Source organism: Phocoena sinus, chromosome 2 (assembly GCF_008692025.1).
Source record: "Phocoena sinus isolate mPhoSin1 chromosome 2, mPhoSin1.pri, whole genome shotgun sequence".
Lineage (NCBI taxonomy): Eukaryota > Metazoa > Chordata > Mammalia > Artiodactyla > Phocoenidae > Phocoena > Phocoena sinus.
Window position 1 is genome coordinate 165,120,490 of NC_045764.1, and position 22,411 is coordinate 165,142,900.

A 22,411-nucleotide genomic window follows, 5' to 3' on the forward strand; every position below is an offset into this window, starting at 1 on the left:
CTCCCTTCAAAAAAGGTGACTTCCCTGCCACTCACTCTCCCAACAAGGAGGACAGAAATCTTAAAAATATCAAGCAGCTTGGGGCTTCCCGGGTGGTGCGGCAGTTAAGAATCCACCTGCCAATGCAGGGGACATGGGTTCGAGCCCTGGTCCAGGAAGATTCCACGTGCTGTGGAGCAACTAAGCCCGTGCGCCACAACTACTGAGTCTGCGCTCTAGAGCCCGTGAGCTGCAACTACTGAGCCCACGTGCCACAACTACTGAAAACCGTGCACCTAGAGCCCATGCTCCGCAACAAAGGGAAGCCACTGCAATGAGAAGCCCGTGCACCACAACCAAGAGTAGCCCCTGCTCACCTAAACTAGAGAAAGCCCATGCACAGCAACTAAGACCCAATGCAGCCAAAAATTAATTAATTATTTTAAAAGATCAAGCAGCTCATGCCAGAGAAATTATGCAGAAGCTGCAAGGCTAGTGATGGAGGGGGCTCCACGGGCGCTGGCCAAGGACCGCACAGCTTCCCAAACAGAATCCACTATCAACAAAAGAAACAGACGTCCCCCACCCCGCTGTCATGGCCCAACCGTGTGTCCCGCTACATGCCGGGACCATGAGGCATAAGGAAATAAGGCACCTCAGGGCACACAAGGAAATGAATTCCCACTGTATTAAAGAATTAAATATAAAAGAGGATCAAAATGTTAAAAATAGACTTTCACTTCCAGCCAAGACGGACCGACTTTACCCTCTCATCTAAAATAAACACAAAAACAAGACAGAATATATGAAAAAAAAAAAAGAAAAGCAGTTTTCCAGACATTGGACATCAGGCAAGAGAGGAAAGTGACCCCAGAGAACTGGGTAGCAAACAAGGTGCATCTTAAGATCGCCTTGAGATCTTCCCAGTCGCAACACAGAATCCTGCTCCCGAAAGACTTAAATCTGAGTATCTCTTCCTCCACTTGCCTATTCACACCCCCAAGCACACGGGAGAGCATCAAGACTGCAAAGTGGGGCCTTCCCAGGATGGGGAAGCCCAGTAGTACTATGTGAGAAACAGCTTTGGCCTCAGGCAGCCGTGGGCTTGAATCCCTGCTCCTCTGTTTCCTAGCTGTGTGGCACTGGACAAGTTACTTAACCTCTCTGAGCCTTAGTTTCCTCACCTTTCGCTACTGTGAGGCGCTGGGATACTGTCCTGGAGCTGGGATTCAAACCCAGATGGCTCCTGCCCCGTCTCCCCAGCAGGTCAGGCACAAACCACGTGGACGTCAGCTCAAAGAGAAGGAGCCCAGCTTCCTTCCCAACCCTGGCCAAGCCGGGACAGGCAGTTTCCAAGTCCCTCTCCTGCTCCACCTGCTGGGATTCTCAGGTAACCAAAGTGAGGGGGGACTCAGGGGCCCAGGGGCTGGATTCAACTTTCCCACGGGCATTTTTGGGGGTTTGAGGTGGCAGAAACCAGCTTCCCAGTGACAAATAGACAGGAAGCCTGAAGCCAGAGACCACTCCCCAGGGCCCTCACCAGGAAGAGTGTGGGGGATTAGTCCCCGGGCAGCGGACTCTGGTCCCCGGTTCATGTCCACAGACAGTCCCATGAGCCTCGCGGCCGGCTCGGCTCTGTGCCCAGGTGGCCCCGGCACCCCCTCCCCCCAGGGAAGGAGGAACTGTGCCCTTTGCCACTTGAAGTGACTGCCCCTTCCTCACAGCCTTCTCCCTTGTGGGATAAACAGCTGACACCCAGAGATGTGATCAGATGGGGAAGAAAAAACTTCGGTTTCTACTCTGTTCAGGGAGTACTTGGTATCAGTATAAAAAATCTCAACTTCTCAGTTTACATGTCAATAGAGAAGCATTAGGTCTATTCAAACCATTCCTCCTGGGGCTCCAATCCAACAGGAAAAAACAAACCCCTACTGAAGGAGGAACTGGTTTGTCCCCTTTGTTATCCAGCAAAGACAGTCAGGCTCTCCATTTCCCAGTCTCCGTAGGAACTCTGAATTTCATCCCCTCGTCTCTCTGGCTTCTTGTAAATCACAGGTACCTTAATGTTCGCAGCACTTGGGACCCTCCTGCCTCCCAAAGAGTGTTGACAAGAAAACAGAGACCATCAGATAGTGCTGGGAGAAGTATAAATCGATAGGAGTGTCTACAGAGGGCAACTCAGCAACACCTACAAAACAATGTACCTATCTGTACCATCCGACCCAGAAATTCCAGTTTTAGCAAATTCTCCCATAGATACACGCACTCTTGAGCTCAAAGACATACGTATAGGGATGTTTAGTTTACTACATGCAGCCCTACTGGTAATGGCAAAGGATAGGAACTACGACAGGGGGCCTGTTAAACGAATGACGGTGTACCCCAGGCAATGGGACAGACTGTGTCCATTAAACAAAGGGGACAGATCTAAACACAGCTCCGTGGTAGCCTGGCTGCACAAATGGCCCCAGGTCCTCATGCCTCCCTGAATCCACATGCTTCATGGCCTTTCCCATTGACCCTGGGCTTGGCCACATGACTTGCTTCAACTGATATGACAGGAGCAAATCTGATGCACACAGAAGCTCAGAAAAGGGCTTATTCACTTCCGCTTCCCTCTTGCTTCTCTGCAACCACCATGAGAACATGCTTGGCTGGCCTGGACCTAGGAGGCTGCAAGGTCACGTGCAACAGAGCTGAGCTGTCTCAGGTGAGACCCAGCCAGGTAAGAGCGCCCCGCCAAGGGCAGCAGCATCCCTGAGCTGACCCATGGCTGGCGACCGAGGCAGAAGCAAGCTCTGATCAGCCCAGAATCATGAAAAACAATAAAATGTGGTTGTTTTAGGCACTAAGTGTTCCGATGGTTTGTTACAGAGTAATAGATAACAACTCAAAGACAGATACAAAATAGGGAGTGCGGTATGTCACTACTGTGTGTAAAAGCCAAAAACCAACAATATACTTTCTTATAAATGTACAGGTACACAGAGTGTTTCTGAAAGGGCACCCAGGAATGGTCGCTTCAGTGGAAGGGCGCAGGAGGACACGGAGATGATGTAAGGAGGCAGCTACTTTCACTATATGCTCCTTTGCATTATTAGGTCTTAATAACCACGTACATTCGTCACCTAGAAAGTATTAACTGGCTAATTTAAAAGGAAAAAAGATGGCCCGTATTACAGTGTACTCTGAATCTAGAGCAGCTGGTCTGGGCGCCCACAGAGGGCTTCCCACGACGTACTCCACCATCTCAGAACCATGTGAAGATGTTTTAAGTCTGCAGTTACTACTGAGAAACGAGCACCCGCTCTCCCTGGGCCGCCAGCCTCTCACACATACTCTCCAGGCCCTCAGCATCCTTCCAAGGCCGTGTCTCACCAGAGGGTGCCTGGACATGCCGTGCCTGCCTCCCTTCTCCTGCCAAAGTTCGAGGCATCGTCTGAGATGCACTTCAGGGTCCACCGGGAGAAGCTTCCTCCGCTCCCTCCGCCTGAGCTAACCACGTACCTCACAGGGCTCTGCACGTGCAGGCACCGGCCAGCCCGCGCCAGGATGTGCAGCAGCGAATGAGACAGGAGAGGCCTCTGCCCCCAGGGAGCTCACGTTTCTGGACAGAGGAGACAGAGACAAACCAGAGAAAGGCCAGACAGTGGTAAGAGATGTGCAGAGAACTAAAGCAGGGTGGCGTGACAGTGAGCAAGTGTATGGCTACTTGAAACTGGGTGGTCAGATCAGAGCAGGAGTCTCCACGGAGAGGCGTTTGACACTTGAATGATGTGCTAGTCAGCCATGCAAATGGCTGAGGGAACAGCATCCTCTGAGCTCACGTAAGGGCCCTAGGTGGGGACACAGCTGGTGTGTTCTAGCAACAGCAAGAAGGCCAGCGTAGCTGGAAAAGAGGGAACAGGTCAAGATGGGGATAGACAGAGAGGCAGATCATGAACTTTCTCATAGACTGCGGTGAGGAGTCTGGCATTCACTCTAAGTGCAATCGCAAGTCTTTGGTTGGGGGTTGTGGGTAAATGGGGGTGTGCAATGATCTGATGTAGGTTTTGGAAAGATCCCTCTGTCTGCTGTGTGGAGAATGAACTTGGGGTTGGAGCATGGCTGAGGCAAAGGCAGAGCCAGTTAGGTTGCTGTAGTAGTCGGGCGAGAGGTGACAGACACTTGGACAAGAGGGTAAGTGGTGAGAAATAGCGCAGAGAGGGAGAAATCGTTTGACTGAGACATAGTTTGGAGAGAACATAAACCAGACTAACTAATGGAATGGACTGGAGGTATGGCAGACAGAATAGTAGCCACCCCTCGCCCCATCAAGACGTCTATGTCCTAACTTCTGGAACCTGTGGATATGCCACCTTGTCTGGCAGAAGGGACTTCGCAGACGTGATTAAGTTAAGGATGTTGAAATGGGAGGATTCTCCTGCATTACCTGGGTGGGCACATTGGGTCCCTAGAAGAGGGAGGTAGGAGGGTCAGAGTCAGAGAAGAAGGCGTGATGATGGAAGCAGAGTGAGAGAGACTGGAGGACCCTGAACCACCGGCTTTAAAGATGGAGGTGGGGCTGCAAGCCAAGGAGTGCGGGCAGCCTGTAGAGGCTGGACAAGGCAAGGACACAGTCTCCTCCCTACAGCCTCCGGAAAGAATGCAGTTCCGTCGACACTTGATTTTAGCCCAATGAGACCCATTTCCTATTTCTGACCTCCAGAACCGAAAGAAAACAAATCTGTATTGATTTAAGCCAGTAAATTTGCAGTAATTTGCTATAGTAGCAGCAGGAAACTAATGCACGAGGGTTGAGGAGAGGAGAGGATTAAAGGTAAATTCTAGAGTTTAGATTGCACAGTGGAGCGGACAGTGGTACCACTTTGCCATGTACTGAGGTGAGGAAGAAAATACCCAAGAGTCCTGTGTTAACCAAGTTAAATGACACTTGATATCCAAGTAGAGAAATCATGTCAGTGGACGAGGGTCCACATCAAAGCTGGGGGAGACTGAGTGGGAAGGACCAGGAAAGAGAGACTGAGGTTAGAAGTTTCCAGAAAGAGGGAGTGTTGTGGGTTCAAAGCAGCTGGAAATTCCAGGAAGATAAGAGCATAAATATAATCATTATGTTTGGCAACATGGAGGCAACATTGGGGTGGAGGGGGGCGGGAGACCTTAACATGAGAAGTCTCGGGGAAGCCCAGGGGATACAAGCCCAGCCAGGGTGAGCAGAGGAGATGACGATTCTCCAAAGAGCCTTTGCCAAAAGGGAACAGAGAGATGAGGCAGTAATTAGACAGCGATGCAGGGCTAAGGACGGTTCCAATAGGAAGTCTAGGGCATGTGTGCATCCTACAGGGCATGGTCCAGGAGAGCCAGACAGAGAACTGATCCAGGGAGGCAGAGAGTGGACTGCAGAGGCCAATCTGGGAAGGCGAGGACGGAAGGGATTCAGGGCTGCAGGCCTCTGGAAGGAACTGAGGCCCCCAAGCAGGGCAGGAGGAAAGCGGGTCAACTCAGGGGGAGGAAACGAGCTGGTCTCCTGATTGTTTCTATTTCCTCAACAAAGAATGAGGCAAGGTCATGAGCGAGGGGTGACAGCAAGGCATTCGGAGGACGTACAGGGTCTAAGAAGAGAAAAGAACGTGTGCGACAGACATTTTGGAAAGGGGGAACGCAGACCTACTGGAGGAGGGGCAGTGCCTTGGTAAGGTCACTGGTCACCAGGGGCACGTGGTCAGCAAGGTGAGGGCGTTCCTCAGCCAGACCCACGGGTAGGTAGAGCTGGGCCGAACCAGGGTAGGGACACTGTCACGGTGGAGGATGGGGAAGAAAAGGGCACACACCTAGACTAGAAAATATGGATTACATGCCCTACACCTGTTTCAAATCTAAGTCGGGTCAGGTCACCCCTCCCTTCAAACCCTACAATGGCTCCCCCCTCACCCAAAGTGAAAGCCAAGATCCTCGTAACTTTTACCACCTTAGCTCTGCCCTCCATCCTGTCGCTCTCACATTCACACTCCACCACCAGTGCTCAGCACACAGCAGGTGTCCCATACACATTTCTGGAATGAGTCAATCAATAAGCATGTCTCCCCTCCACAGACACGGCCCAACCAAGTACCTTAGTCTCTGGTGACACAGCTCCCTCCGCCGGGGTGCCTGGCACACAATCGGGGCACGACGCTCACCGAGACCAGACCTCCCCGTGTCTACCTCAGGCCCCACTGCTCCCCTTCCACTAGTTTTGTTTAAATTGTGACCCAGCTCGGAGGGCCTGGCTACTGTGGAACTCTTACTGACAGGCAAAGATGGCGTGAGGCAAAGGGTAAGGAGCTCAGAAGAAGCTGGCAGAAACGACATTCTGGGATAGTCAGGGTCCAGGCCTCATGCCAATGCCTCCTCATATCCGCACACAATGCAGAAGCTGAGGGACAGGACGGGAGAGGAAAATGCGGGAACAGAAGACTACACTTTCTCTGCTCTGGCAGAGTAGACGAGTATGCTGGACACCACACACGCACGCACACACACACGCGCAAGCACACGCACGCACGTACATGCACGCACTTCCCCTAGAGAAACCTCGTCTAAGGAAAGATGAGGTAACTTGAAAGTCATGAGCTTGGAGTTGGCCTGACCTGTCCCCAGAGCTCCGCAGGGCAGGAAGTGAGTCTAGCGGGCAGGGGGGCTGTTATCAGGCCAGCCCAGAAGGCTTGGAAATGGCTCTCTCAGGAAGCCAGCCCCACACGGGCTTGTTAAACGTACCCCCACACGGCCTCAGCAAGCTCTTCCTGAAGATCCAAAGCCCCAGTCCAGTCCTCGCCTCCAAGGGGTACGGTCTGTAGCGAGGCGGGTACCACCAAGCCCTGTGCGGTGGTGTGCACAGACCAGCAGGGACACTCAGGAGGGTGTGAGAAGCAGGTGAGGTTTGAGCGGACTGAGGAATTTCTCCAAGTGAGACTCCAGGCAGAAGCGTGACTGGACACCACCGGCGTGTGTGCTGGGGCAGGGCGGGGAGGCTGCCACAGGGTGTGCGGCGGCTACCACGGGCCAGGGAGACCCACTTTCCCAGGCCTCCAGGCCCAAGACTCAGTGGGGAGCTGACTGCCCTGGCCTGGTGCCTGGTGGACCAGGGAATGGAGGGTGGCATTGACTGCAGGTCCCTGGGCTGGGCACCACCCACCCCTCAGGGGTATCATCTCACCAAGTGGACACTCCTCCGAGGCTGGCTAACTTGAGAGAACGCTGCTTCAGAACCTACAAGAGCCAGAGGGGGCAGTTCCTCAATGGAGCCCGGCCCTGCAGCAAAGGGGCTGAGCCAGCCCGAACGTGAGGAGGAAAGAGGGATAAGGGGGGCAGCGAGGGGACCGGAACCCCTCCCTGGGATGGGCCTCCCAGCAAGTGTCCACCCTGCAGTTGCCCAAGAAACAGGGAGAGAAGGCCACAGGCAGCCTGCCGAACAGCGATCCCTCAGCCCCAGGCGGGTCCAGGCCAGTCACGCTAGGACGACACCAAGAGGTTCAGATGTGCAACCACACGCAGGTGGACACTCCCTCCCCGGGCGCCGCCACAGCCCAGTCCCTCCACCACCCCCAGCCCCGAGCCCAGTCTGCCAAGTCTCCATGTACTGGACTCAGCGATCTTCGTGTTCCAGGCCCTCAGGACAGGGCTGGCACCCAGGAGGTGTTCAGTTGGTGTCTGATGAGTAAATGAATCCAAGTTAACTCCTCCAGAGCACAGGCCAAGTTGTTCGTTGAATAATTAGTTGAGTACCTACTGTGTGCCAGCCACGTGATTGGTGCTTGGGATAGAGCAATGGACAAGAGAACAGAAGGCCGTGCCCTCCTGGGGTGGCCAGCCCAGTGGTCTCATTCATCTTTGTGTCCCCATTACCCATGGCAGCACCCCTACATCCTACCCCAGGCTCACTGGGTGCTGAATGGGTGGCTGGAAGAGAAGGCCCGAGGCATCTGTCAGACCTGGGCTGAAGCGCTTACTAGTTCTGTGACCCAGCAAAACACGGGTTTGTTGTCAGCTTCTCAGCACAAAAAGAACCCCGTTGCCACTAAGCATCTTTGCTATCATTGCTATTATTGTTGTCCTGCCCACTTCGCCCACACCCTGTAAAGGACTGAGTATCTGGAACTTTCTACCCTCCTTCCACACACAATACTCCTGATGCAGTGAGGCTGCCTGAGGTAATGCTGTGCTAGAAACTGCATTATCTTATTTGTTCCTCAAAGTAACCTTTGAGATAAAGATTGAGGCTCAGAGAAGCTAAGTAATTCACCTAAGGCCGGACAAGCAGTAAGTGTCAGACCCAGGATTTGAACCCGGATCTAACAGGGCAAAATCCACCGCTTTGTCCTGTACTAGGTTCCTTTCCTCTTTGCTGAAATACCTCCATCCGCCTAAGAGGGTGAACTACTGCCCCACTGCCTAGGGCTGAGGGGGCTCCGGGACACCGGACTCTCGGTGCTAAGACCAGGAGAGGCCGCCTAAAGCCACGCTCTGCCAGGCCTCACCCACCACCCTCAGCGCCCAGTAACCCAGCTGCACCCTGTAGCCTTCAGTGATGCCGTCACTGTTCTCCTCAGGCCACAGGTGACACAGTCCCACCACTTGGACCATCATGTCTCAGTGTGGTCCGGGAACTCCCTGCGCCACAATCCCCCAGGTGCTGGTTAACAGCCCTGTTCCCTGAACCCGATGCCACCAAGACTTCCTGAAGCAGAAGCTCGGACCCAGCCTGCGACTCCGAGTTACTAAGCAGCCCCAGGTGAGTCAGCTGCCCAGAGGCTGAGGGACTGCCCTGAGCGGGAAGCTTCCTGTGGCTGGTGACCAGCTCGCTCTACGTCTTCTGGTGCAGCATCCCCCGCCCCGCTCCACAGGAGGTGCTCCTTAAATGCTAAGAATGGTGGCTGAGGGCAGGGGCTTTCAGACATGCCTGATGACACAAATCACCGGAGGCTGAATTTTGAAATGCAGATTTCCAGTCCGCATCTTGGACCGAGGATCGCCACCCTAGAGGAGAGGTCTGGCAATACATAATGTCCGAGCTCCCTTAATTCAGTGCAGCTCAGAGCGTGTCCATGGACCTGCATAACTGGCAAAACCTGGGAGCTTATAAAGAGTGCAGAAGCCTAGGCCCCAACCCAAACGGGCTGCATCAGAATCACCAGGTGTGGAGCCCTACAAACTGGGTTCTAATAAGCCAGCTCGGTGATTCTTTGATCCGAAAAGTTTAGAAAAACATTAGTGTAGAATAATGGAACTAGAGTTGTAAGTGGGCTAGAGTCCTATTCTATGAACATCTCCAAGCCTCGGTCTCCTCGTGCCCTGAATGGGAATCACAGCCCCGACCCCACTCCCCAAGTGGCTGTTGTGATGATTAACCGGGATCCACGTAAAAGTTCATGCGCAGAATCCAGCACACCGCTGAAGCTCAAGAAATGCTTGTTCATCCTCCTTCCTTACTGGCACTGTTTTAACACCCATGAAGTCGGGAAAACTAAGGTTTCAGTGGTTCAAGCGATGTGCACAAGGTCACTCAGAGGGAAAATACCTGGGGATTCTGACTCCATGTCTGGCAGGCCCGTGAAAGGACCAAAAAACATCTGTTCTGCCTGGTGCTGGCACCTCCACCACGTGCTGTGCTCAATGAACAGGGACAGACAAACCTGGAGGGTAGCAGGGGCTGAGGCCACAACACCAGGTTTCCTGTGGCTGCGGCTGCCCTTTCTACTTTACATGGCTCTCATCTCACCCGCGTGCCAAACTCTGCTCAGTCCCATCTTGGTGGCTGATGGGGATGGTTTTGAGACGTCTCAGAAGACCTCTTCCTATTTGCAGCAACATGGATGGACTTGGAGGGCATTACGCTAAGTGAAATAAGTCAGACAGAGAAAAACAAATGCTGCATGACATCATTTATATGTGGAATCTAAACAATACAACAGGGGGGCTTCCCTGGTGGCGCAGTGGTTAAGAATCCACCTGCCAGTGCAGAGGACACGGGTTCGAGCCCTGGTCCGGGAAGATCTCACATGCCACGGAGCAACTAAGCCCGTGTGCCACAACTACTGAGCCTGTGCTCTAGAGCCCGTGAGCTGCAACTACTGAGCCCATAAGCCACAAGTACTGAAGCCCACGCTCCACAACAAGAGAAGCCACCGCAATGAGAAGCCCACGCACCGCAACACAGAGTAGCCCCCGCTCACTGCAACTAGAGAAAGCCTGCGTGCAGCAATGAAGGCCCAACACAGCCAAAAGTAAATTTAAAAAATTTATTAAAAAATAAATTAAAAAAAATTTTTTTTTAAAAGAAGCAGACTCACAGATATAGAGAACAAACCAGTGATTACCAGGTTGGGGGAGGGGGCAATACAGGAGTGGGGGAGTGGGAGGTACAAAGTATTGGGTGTAAGATAGGCTCAAGGATGTATTGTACAACACGGGAAATATAGCCAATATTTGTAATAACTGTAGATGGAAAGTAAATTTTCCAAATTGAATAAAAATTCAAAATTAAAAAGAAAAAGACCTCTTCCCTCTTCCTGGCTCCTCAGATGGGAAGCAAGGGCTTTCACACAAGTCAAAGGTCTGGAACCCTCCACCATCTGCCAAGCACAAGGTCACCCAGAGGGGCAGGAATCCACCCACTTGAGGGCAATGTGAATCACGAGCAAAGGCCCTCTGGGTGCAGCCTGGAGCAAAGCCGGCCGGCGGCAGGTGCTCTGGGTAAGCGAAGAGGTGCACCAGTTAGAACGCCTTCAGCAGCAAGTAATGACTGAACACGCGGCTCAACAAGGCTTCAACGAGAAAGCGTTTATTATCTCAGGTAACAGGAAGTCCAGGGAAGGCCCGCTGCAGGCGTGGAGTGTCAGCAGCTCGGCAGCGTGGCCAGGCTCTCCCTGTGTCGCCGTGTCCCCACCCTCCATAACCCACAGAGCCCCCCGCACTCCTGAGCCGAGTGCCTCCTGGCACAGAATGGCTGCAGCTCCACATCTCAAAAGCATGAACCAATTCCAGGGCAAGAAGAGAGAATGTTCTTCCTCCCCTTGAAGCATGTACGTCACTCTTAAGCATGAAGAAATTCTTCCCAGAAGCCCCTCCCACAACATATGTCTCTGATGCCTCATGGGCTGGGGCTGAGTCACATGCTCATGCCTCAGCCAATGACAGGCAAGGGAGTAGAGCCTTGGGGCCAAGGCCCACCTACCGTAAACACATGGCACTCAGAGAGGCCGACCGCTGAACAAAATCAGGGCTCAGTTGGGAAGAAGCAAAATGGGTGGAGGTGGAGAATGCTGGATGGACACCACCAACTCCACAGGTAAACACCAGTCCCCGCAGCGTAACACTCCACAGGGACGGGGTCATCACCTGTACCTTGGTCCTCACATCCATTTTGGAAGGCCCTCAGCCTTGCTTCCTGAAAGACCGGTTCCAACCGGTCAGGAGCCTCCCCTGGTGAAAGTCTGCGGGCCACTTCGACACAGCACACCCAGTGTGGGCTAGGAGGCTGGTAGCCCACTAAAGCAGGAGCACACCCTCTGCCCTTCAGAAGGGCCACCACAGTGGGAAGACCAGGCATATGCCCAGCAGACAGTGTGGGGAGGGGAAGCGGCCCTGAGCGGGGAGGTGGGAGACGCTAGCACCCACCACGAGACAGCCCATGCTATCTCTGCTAAGGGCTTACTCTGTGCAGGCCCCGGGCTAAAAGCACTTTCAGGTGCTCTTTGGCTTGTTTGTTTTGTTCTGTTCTCATGTGGTCCTTCCAGTCACCTTACCAGTTTAGCACTGTCATTACAGGTTCACAATCCCTTGTCCATAATTTCCAAAATCCAGACCTCTCTACAAACCAAAAGCTGGGTTTTGTTGTTAACTTACTGGGCAGTTAAACGGAACCAACATAAGGTTATTTGGAGTCTATTTATCCCTTTTACAATGACTGTTGATATGTTTTGATGTAGAAATACTGCTTGTTTTCTCATGAAGCACTGCCACTAACCCCACGGGGAGTGTCACGTAATGTCCAGTATATACACTGCACTCTGAAAAATTCTGCATCCTGAAACACATCTGGCCCCAAGGGTTTCAGAAAAGGAATTTTGGACGTGTGTCCCCACTTTACACATGGGGTTTCACAAGGCAGAGCAACACTCTGACCCAGGGTCCAGACCTCTGACCCACTCCGCTCACCTCTGCCATCGCCAGCTGGTGGCTTTAAGGAAGACACCTCTCTCTCTGGGCCTGTTTTCTCATCTATAAGATGGGGAGGTTGGACTAGATCAGTGGGTTTCAAATGTGTTTTTTTAAGCACATTAGCCCTTCCTTCAAAGGAAACTTTAAGGGAAAATGTACCTGCTCCAGTGAGTGAGGCCTGCCCACCTGGTCACCAGGGTGCTTTCTCGACAGGACAGTGTGAAAACTGTTATCCAGTGTGATCGCTCAGGGCCCATCTGGTTCTAACTCTCTGTGGTTGTCTTCTCAGAGGCCGACAGCCTTTTCTGTGAGGGAAGGACAGCTAGGAGGAACCTGAACCAGACCCTGACAGATGGCTAGGCTTCTGACCTGCAGAGAGGACTCTGGAACCCAACAGCTTGCGCACAGGTGAGAGATGAAAAGCAAGGGGAGCGAGAAGGTCCAGGAGGCCAAACCAGCCAACGGAGGGGCCCCGCGCACCAAGGGGATGGAGGTCAGGCTGGAAAGGCTTGCTGGCCAAGCGGATGGATGTCGGGTATCCTCCTTCCTCTCCACTCGGAGCCTGAAATTCCTGTGCCCTGGAGGTGGGGGGCGGGGGGGGGGGGCATGCAGGAGGAGCTGAGCAGCCCCAGCCCCACTGTGTGGAGCCACAAGGTCACAGTGTTTTTGCCCTGACCACAGCGACCACGTGAGCCCCAATGCCTAGCTCAGAGCCACCCACGTGCGTTGTGGAATAAGTGAATCTTCTGGATCCAAAAATCAGGACGTGTGGTCTGCCACAAAGGCATGTCCTTCAGAGGACAGCAGGACAGAGCATTTGAAAGCAGGACGCTGGCCTGGGAAAGCCAGGAGGGAGCGTCTCCTAAGTTTCCTTCCCCTGTGTCTGGGGGCTTCCCGAGAGTCTGCCGTACCCCAGGAGTGTCCAAAGAAACCATTCCTACACGTCAGGGCCACCTTCTCACCCCGCTGCAGGCTCTCAGATACACCTCAGCCTTGTTTCCTAAGAAGCCCCTCAGGCGGGCAGAGGGGCCCCCCATCCACCATTACCTCTCCGCCTCTCTGGGAAATCTCCAGGGGACTGAGCGAGCCCTGCCCTCCTCCGAAAGGGGAAGCCACAATGCCACCCGTGCCCTCCTTCAAACCACAGGAATATCAGCTATTGGCAAAGGCGAGAACCTCACTCTCACTCAAAGGTCTAAGTATATTTCGTAACCAAGCTTTGCCCCCCTAAATATTCTTTGTTTCAGGCACCACTTCCCTACCTACCCCTCAGCAAGAGGTAAGGAAAGTGACCCCAAATCACACCTAACCAGAGGGGCGATGGTCCCTTCAGGAGACACTATGATCAGGGCCTAATTGCTCTAAGTGAGCTCGGCGACTGAGCCCGTCTGAGAAGCTGAGCAGCCTGGGGAAGTGGGGAGAGGCCGACACTGCCTCAGAGCGAGCGGCTGTCTTTCGGGGCGGGTGCAGGCCCCAAAAGGCCTGTTCTGTTACTGAAATATGCGGAAGTCTTGACCAGGCCCAGCTCAGGTGTGTCATCCCGAGGTCTCCCACACTTCTTCCCAACCAGGTGATAGCCAGGACCTGGCCTGTCTTGCCCAGGGTCGTGCTGGGTCAGCAGGAAGGAGTGAACACCAGTATTTTGCAAATACCAAGTTTAACATATATCAACTCATTTCATCCTCACAGCCATCCTGATGGGTTAGGTATTATTAACCCTATATTACTGATGAGGAAACGCAGGCTCAGAGATGTTAAGTAACTGGCTCAAGGTCACCCAGCCAGCCAGAGTCCGAATTGAAGCCCAGGGGCCAGATCACTGCACTTTCTCACACAGCAGTGAACCTAACCACCAGGAGGCTAGAGGGTGACCTTCTGGGGAGAGAAGCCAGCTGGGACTGCCCTCCCACAGCCAGGGCTGACCTGTGAGCCGACAAGAAGCCGATGTGTGGTTCTCCATGTTCACCCCTGACCTCTCGGGCGGCCACGCCATATCCAGGCCAGGGCCCCTCCCATTTCCCTGTGCCCACCAATCCCCTGCAGGTCTGGGGTGGGGCCCGAGAGTGTGCGCTCCTCACGTGCTCCCAGACGATGCCCATGCTCTGGACCCCTGACCACACTTGAGGTAGCAAAAGCCTGGGCTTGAGTGGACTCTCCCATCCCCCTTAGCTTGTATGTATTCCCATCCCCACTCTCTTGCTGGAACTCATCAGGGCCTGGCATTTAGCTGCCACACATTTTGGTTCCTTGAGATGGAGTGATTAAAAACAGTGAGAGCAGTGGGGTATGAGGCAGAAAAGGAACTTCTGGGCTCTGTTTCCAGCTTGGCATTGGCCCTCTTCTTCCTTATACACCTCTTGGCAAAACTATCTAAAGCAATTTATCTCAAAGGAGTCAGGCTGGAGCAGCAGGCTCTGAAAGTGTCCGCTATTTACCAGCCTCCACGGGGAGGGGCTGCCATGCCCAAGCACAGACGCTGGTGTGCTGAGCAGAGAGGCTCACTGCAGGCGAGATCGAGTGACTCCTCTGCTCAGAACCTTCCCGGGGCTCCCACATCACTCAGAGAAAACCCAAAGCCTTAACCATGACCCACGAGGTCCCATGCCATCTGGCCCTACCGCCCCTCTGCCCTCACCAGGCTTCTGCCCTTGAAGTCCCCTCCCTGGAACACACTCCACCAACTTAGCTCTTATCTCAGATGCTGCCTTCCCATCCGAGGCCTTCCCCGGCCACCCATTTAAACAAGCCCCACCCCCACCCCACCCCAAAGCACTTTTTCTTCTTCCCCTCTTTATTCTTCTCATACCACTTACCACCATCTGACATCCTACTTCATGATTTTATCTATCTGTCTCCCTGCCCCCTCCCTACTAGAATGTGGGTGTCATAAGGGCAGGGATGTTTGTCTGATGTGGTCACTGGTAGATCCCCAGTGCCTAAAACAGGGACTAGCACATTGGCAAGTACTCAGTTTTTGTGGAATGAATGAATAAGTGAATGAATGAAGGGCCTGCCTACTAAGGTGTCAGGCTCTGTGGCTAGCCCCGGGAGTCTTTAGACTCCTTTGAATCTCATAACAACCCCTACAAGGTAAGTCTTTTAATCCTCATTCTAAGATGAAACTACTGAGGCCCCGAGTGGTTAAGTAATTTGACCAAGGTCACAGAGTTAGGAAGTGGCAGGTCCAGGACTCAGGCACTGGTCTGGCTGGTTCCAAAGACTGTGCCCTTTTCTGCCTGTGGTTGCCTTCAAGGTAACTGTCTTAGTATGATAAACATGACATTAACTCGCTGTCCTTATTCTCAACAGCAAATGTTTTAGCTTAGGGATTCTGCCAAATCTGCCCAAAACTTGAGGTCTAGCGCACCCAGGTGGGTCTGGTGCCCCCAAAGCCAGGAGGAAGTCCCACTGCCAGTCGGGGGAGCCCCCATCAGCCAAAGAAAGGGAAAGACCCTCCTACAAGCACTTCTCTGAACCCCAAAGGAAAGCCGCAATAATTCTGTTTTGTTTCATCCTTTTTCTTTTTTTTTTTATCTTCCTGAGCAATCTCTTTGACCTTTTCTAGTCTGTGTGACCTTTGGCCATCAATGGCTGTTTACCATGCGGGTTTTGGGGTAAAAGTCTCTCTCTCATGAGTTTCCCCAAACCAAACTTGCACATAGACCCATGGACCACTGTGCCCCGTACCACTGCTCCCCCCGCAAGGCCCATTAATGACTGTGGCTTAGATTCTAGGGACCAAGCCTTGGAAAGGGAGCCAAGCCTAGAGGGGCCGTGAAGGTAAGATCGGCTCATGCCACTGAAAGCCCATCTACCCTCTCATTCCAGAGACCACCATAGTTTGAGTTACCCCACCTCCCCTACCCATCATTCTCAGTCACATGATCTTGTCTGTTTTCTTCAAATCACTTCTCACTATCTGAAGCTACCTTGTTTACTATGTCCATATTTGCTTACCATCTGTCTCCTCAGAGGAGGTAAGCGCATGACGGTAGAAGCTTGGTCAGTGCTCTTCACCACTGTTGATGCCCGACACATGCGGGCATGCAAATACTGGTTGAATGAGTAAATAAAGCAGGAAACAAGTGAGTTCTGAAGGGAAAAACCAGGGGGCTCACAAATGAACTTATTTAATCCTAAGATCAATGAAGGTATTATATGCCCTGAAGGTATAATACGCCCTGAAGGTATTATATGCCCACACAGCTGGGAAGTGACAAAGTAGACCCAGGATTGTCGAGCTCTGAAGATACAAGAAAACTTTGCAGGTACGGGGAAGAGAAGCAAGAGGCCAAGCTCGTGACCCTTACAGGGACAGCAAGGTCAGGCTGCCACTGGGGCCCAGGGGACTGAACACCTTTTCCTCAAATGCTCGCGTAACTGAGAAGAGTCAACATGTTCCACATGCTGAGCCCAGGTAGGTCTGTGCTTCCTCCATGCCCCTGGTATGATCATGGCACCTGCACCTGCCCAGGAAGTACCGGCCCAAAGCAAGGTACCACAGTTGAGAGTGCACAAAACCAAGTTCTTATTTTGAGGCTCTGATACTATAAAAGGTACAAATATAAACCATTCCTGAAGAGGACACACGACATCCCTCTCCAGTTCTGGGTAGTTTGAGGCGAGAAGGTTGAAAACAGTGTGGTGGTCCTTTCTCAGAACAGTGTCATTTATTCATTCTTTCATTCATTCATTTGTTCAGCCAACATGTGCTCACCCAGCCTCAGGAAGCCTGAGATGAAATGTGACAAAACCTCTGCCCTCTCGCCAGTGCATCGGTGCCTGCGGTTTTGGCGGGCACCAAAAGACAAGCAAATATTAAGGATACTTGCTTCCAAAACAAATAAGGACACGTGGAGCTATGCTCTGAAATGGCATTTTGGATGCAATTTTGATTCCACTGGGTATGAGAACCAGTTGAGTCAACCGGGTCATAGACTAACTCCAGGCACCGGGTTCCTACTCCTTGGATCTCTCCGACCCCCTCTTCCTCTAGGCCCCAAGCCCCTCACACACCCAACTCCATTTCCCAACATTCTTCAACCACATTGCCACCTCTCTCCACAATATTCTCCCTCCTGACTCCCCTGACTCTATTTCCCCCATATTCCCAAACCCGACCTCCCTAGATCCACAGCTTCGACATCCTACCCTCTGGATCCCGGGACACATCTCAACCTGATTTCCACCACCACCCCACACACACCCCAAGCCTGGGCTTCCACCTGGAGCCCCTTGAACGCCATCTGTTTACAGAGCATATTTCCCAGGGGTCTCTGCTCACCACCCCCATTCGCAGGACCCCCGTAAATACATCATGACTCCGAGTACACCATACACACACCCTGGATCCCCAAACATCCACACCCGAGTCTTGAGGACGCACCCTCCCCCCATCACCTCCAACTTCTCAGAGCCCCTAGGCCGGCCCCTGACCCCCTGGGACCCCAGTACAGCAGCCAACTCCGAGACACCCACCCCCTGACTCCGCAGAAGCCCGCCCTGCACGCCGGAACTCTGGGACGCCCGGCACAAGCCCTCGGCCGCCGGAGGCCCCCACCGCGCCGCTCCGCGGACCCCGGCTTCCCGAGGCCCTGGCCCCGCCGCGCACATCTCCGGGCGTAGCGCCCTCGTGACCCGGCCGCGCCCCTGCCCGCGCCCCGCCGCGCCTCGGGGGCCCGGCCCGGTGATCGGCGGAGGCCGCGGCGCCTCCAGCAGCCCAGGCCGGAGCGCCCGGCGCGTACCGTTGGCGATGAGCTTGGCCGACAGCTGCTTGACGAGCTCGGGGATCCGCTCCCACTGGCACTCGGAGCGGCAGCGCTCGATCTCCGTCTCCAGCCGCGAGCCCGCCTTCTTGGTCGCCATCGCGGCCTGGCCGGGCCCGGCCAGCCCCCCCGCAGGCCCCGCAGGCCCCGCCGCCGCCGCCGCCCGGGCGCCCCCGTCGCCGCCTCCCGCTGCCGCCGCGGGCTCGGGCTCCGGCTCCCGGCTCCGCGGCGTAACGGGAGCGCCGGCTGGGGAAGGGGCGGGGAGGCGGGCGGCGGCGGCTGGCGCGGCGGGGCCCCGGGTGCCGCGAGGAGCGGCCCCTACCGGCCAGGGCCGGAGCCGCAGCGCGGGCCCGGGCCGGGGCCGGGGCCGGGGCCGGGGCCGGGGCCGGGGCCGGGGCCGGGGGGAGGGGAGGGGCGAGGTGCTGCGGAGGCCGGGTCGGGGAAGGAGGCCCGGGAATGGGACCGGGAGGGGGGCTGGGGCTGGGGTCCAGATTCGAGGGGGAAGGCGTGGAAGAGAGAGGTGAGGAAAAGCAGGGGCTGTGGTGGTTGGGGTCTGGCAGAATGGGGGCGTGGAGGAGGGAGACCCGGGAGAAAGGGAGGGAGGGAGGGAGGCAGAGACTGGGAGCCCCACAGACCCTCAGGAATAGGGCCTAGAAAGGGCAGTGACCCTGGGGACGGTCACGGGCCAGGCCGGACTAGTGGGCCTGGGGTATGAGGTGGGTGTGACGGGGAGGCCTGCCTGAGCTTGCCCTGCCATCTCAGGTTTCTGGGAGATCCCTCTGGGCCTGGCTTGGCCTGTGCCCCTTAGCAGGCCCCCTCTGCCCCAGGCAGCCTTCGCCCCACCCAGTTCGAGGTAGGTGGAGACTCATCCCTCTCAGGCAGGCTCAGCACCTGCCCAGGGCTCCATCAATGTATGTTCAGGCGAGTTGGATTGAACCGGGCAAGGACTGCCAGCTCAGATGTCAGCTACCTTGCCCTCTGAGGAGGATGCAGAGTCCGCAGGGGGGTTTCCTTGTCTTGGCCTTGCAGACAGAGCTGAGGGCAGGCGTCCAAACTGTGCCTTCTTTCAGTTATCCGATAACTATGTAGTCATCACCTACTATGGCTAGGTCCTGTTGCAGGTGCTGGGGATACAGCAGGAAGCTAACAAAATACCTGCCTTGGTTACATTCCAGGCAGGGGAATAAATAAGCAAAATAAAGTAGTAAATCAGAAGGTAAAAATGGTTAGCTGAAGAAACAGAGCAGGGTCCAATGAGGAGAGTAAAGAATTGACAGGGTGGTAAGAGACGGCCTCCTTGAAGTGACATTGGACAAAGACTTGAAGAAGGTGAGAGAGAACATCTCTGGGCAGAGAGTACCGCAACCAAGTACAAAGGCCCTGGAGCATATTTAATAAGCTGGGGGAACAGGAAAGAGACCCAAGTGGTTGGGGTAGAGTAAGGGGGGGGAGTCGAAGCAGGAGAGTTCAGAGGTGGGAGTCAGAGCTGAGTTCATGTTGGGCCTGCGGACCATTATGGAGACTTTGGCTTTTCCTCTGGTGAAATGGGGCATCCATGCAGGACTTTTAATGAACGTCATGACGTGACCTACATTTTAGGAATACCACTGTGGCTGCAGGGCTGAGAATACTGCCAGTAGTTCAGGAGGGAGATGGTGGTGGATGGACCAGGGTGATAGCTGTGGTAGTGGTGAGAGGGTTGGATTCTGGATACCGCATTTGAGGATGGAGCTGACAGTCTGGAATGTCAGGTATGAGGAAGCACCAAGTCATAGTCAACATCATCCCTTCTAGGGGTGCCTTACTCTAGCTTTCCAGGAGTTCTTACCTGCAGTTTTGTCTCTCATCCCCTCAGCAGCCCCGGGGCTGTTCTTGGTAAGAAAAGACATGGACACCAGTCAACCAAGGGTGAAGCTGAAACTCAGATATCCAGAGATGTGAGGAAGGAAGATCCGGAGATGCCTTCTGATGTGACCGGCATAACCTCAGGCACCTGCAAGGACCTATGAGGTGATGAAGGTTGGCCTGATGAGCCTCAGATGCTATGGACAGCTCGAGGGGAAATACAATGTCAAAGTTTCAACAGAGGTCCCTTTGGGGGCTTGGATTCTTTAGTTTCACCAAGAAGAAATAGGAAGAGAAGTAGAAGGAATCTCCACAGGAAGTATTTCCACCACCATCCTCCACCCCGGACGCTCATATTTCCTCTTAGCATGGAGGTCTGTTTCTCCAGATGGTTGCACAGGAAGTTCTCTCCCCTCTGGTCCAGGAGGGAAATTCCTGTGCATTCTTTGAGACCCAAGCCAAGCGTCACCAAGAAGCCGTGCTCAACATCTGACAGATCCTGTGTGATCCCACAATAGTTGCTCTTTCCCTCTGTGATAGGGCTTCTTATAACAAACTCTGTCATATAATGACTGATGTTTGTACTACCTCAGTTACCACACTGTAAGGTGTATTATTGGTGTCCATCTCTGTGCTCCCCCGCCAGCTGATAAGTTCCAGAGAGAAGGCCTGTGTCTTCACGAGGGCAGAGTAGACCTTGACCCTTGACTCGGCATGTGCTGCCTGGGCAGTGGCACTAATAGTTCCTGCCTTGCCCGCCGACAGTTCCTCAGCTATAATACCTACCCTGTAGAGTTGATTGTGAATTAAATGAGGAAGTACAGGTAAGGCACTTAGAGGGTGTTGATAGACCTTAAGAGTGCAATAAGTGTGCCCTGACATTCCGTGTGTCTGTACCCCTTGCACCCAGTGTAGGGTCTTACACAGTGTAGGAGCTTGAATGAAAGAGTGAATGAATGAATGAATGAATGGACGAGGCTGGAGATCTCCAAGGTCAAGAATCAGCCTGCAAATGTATTCCTTCAGGATTTAACACAACAATAAGTGACTACATTTGAGGCTTCCACCTTCACAGCAGGCCGTCCTGGAAGTGACTGACACCCACCAGCGTACCCTTCTGACCATCTGCCTGAGCGCTGAGTTTGCTGGGATTTGGGGGTTGGGAGCAGAAGCTGATAAACATTGTCAGCCTGACAGTTGGGCTCCTTGGTCTCTGGGCTCATTCCCACATCTGCTATGTTTTCTGATCTTCATCCGTTGCCTGGGCTGCTCTAGCAGCTGCCACAGCAACCCCGGAGATATACAGGTGATCACAGGGGGAGAACATCCCCAAATGGTTTTCCAGGTGAGTTTACCTGCAGGCGGCACTCAGGGAACCTCAGCAGTAGGAAGTCGTTGGTGCTAATAATAGTAATTAAGCCGACATCTTTTTTCCAGGCATTGCTGTTACAGGTTTGACAAGGATGTGAAAAATCACAGCCTGTAGGCCGAATCCAGCCTTGAGGCCTGGCTGGCAGGAAAGGAGCTAAGTGGAAGATGGCTCAGGAAGTCTGACTCCAGGATAATTCCTGCAGGAGAGCTGTCTTGCCAGGAGCCATGGAGACGGGTTAAATGTTCAGAGCAAAGGTCAGTGCAAATGGGATGCCTCGGTGGTCTGGAAACGTCCCCGTCCTCTTCCCCCAAAAGCCTGGGCCCCCTGGACAACTAGAATAAGGCAAACAAACTATACTTCAATTAAAAAAAAAAAAAAAAACACACCCACAACTAGAATAGGGCAAGAGGTAAGCAGAGGGGAGAGGGCTTGAGAAAGAAGACAGGCTGGGAGGGGCGGGGGAGCCCCAGGGAAAGAAAGAGACTCGAGTGAGCAGAGGCCGGGCCTTTACCCTTGTGCCTCCCTCAGCCTGGAAGACCCTTCCCACATACCCACGTGGTCCCCTCCCTTCGTTTAGGTCCCTGACCCAAGGCTACCTCCTTAGAGAGACCTTCCCGACCACCCTATCCAAACCCACTCCCTGCCCTTCCCTCCACTCCCTGTCCCCTTACTCAGCTCTAGGCTTCCGCTTGTCACCACCTGATTCATATTTATTAATTTAGTGTTTGCCTCCCTCACTAGAATGTCAGCTCCACGAGGGCAGGGATTTTTGTGTGGTTTTGTTCACTGCTGCATCCCCAGCACTGAGAATGGTGCCTGGCACGTAGTAGGTGCATAGTAAATATTGTTGAACGGCTGAACGAGTAGAAGGAAAGTGGTGGGGCTGGAGTTGTACTCCAGGCAAACAGGCCTGCAGTCGAGTGCAAATCAGCTTGCAGAAGCATATGGGTCAGGTTTGAGGGGGAGATGGAAATCCGGAGAGAGGAGATGTCAAGGGGCCTCAGTGTGCTAACAGAATAACCGCTGCTAACCTTTGACCTCACCATGCCAGGCAGCAGCCCTGTCATCTGGCTGCCTGAGCGGGGAGACTCCCCAGAGCCCGGGGGGTGTGAGCCACGTGTGCTCGGTGAGCCCTGTGGGCAGGCACTACAGCAGCGCTTGTGACGAACCGGGGGACCAGCCACAGTGCTCGTGCTTGAGTCATGATAGCTGCAGTGCCTTTGGATATCTTTAGTTATGTTTTTGACACCTA

The 22,411-nt window shown here is 53.8% G+C and overlaps 1 protein-coding gene across 6 annotated transcripts in view; it reads right to left on the minus strand.

Annotated features, from left to right (window-relative positions):
* TTC7B (tetratricopeptide repeat domain 7B) overlaps nt 1-18,155 on the minus strand; it is a 240,460-nt gene extending 222,305 nt beyond the window's left edge. For 5 of the 6 annotated variants that reach the window (XM_032621506.1, XM_032621508.1, XM_032621509.1 and 2 more), the window contains exon 1: nt 17,922-18,155. In XM_032621506.1, coding sequence (XP_032477397.1) covers nt 17,922-18,042 — 121 coding nt within the window. In that variant the 5' untranslated portion in view covers nt 18,043-18,155. The remainder of the gene's footprint in view (nt 1-17,921) is intronic. The other variant, XM_032621507.1, reaches the window with a different exon arrangement.
* Between the last annotated feature and the right edge of the window lie 4,256 nt (nt 18,156-22,411).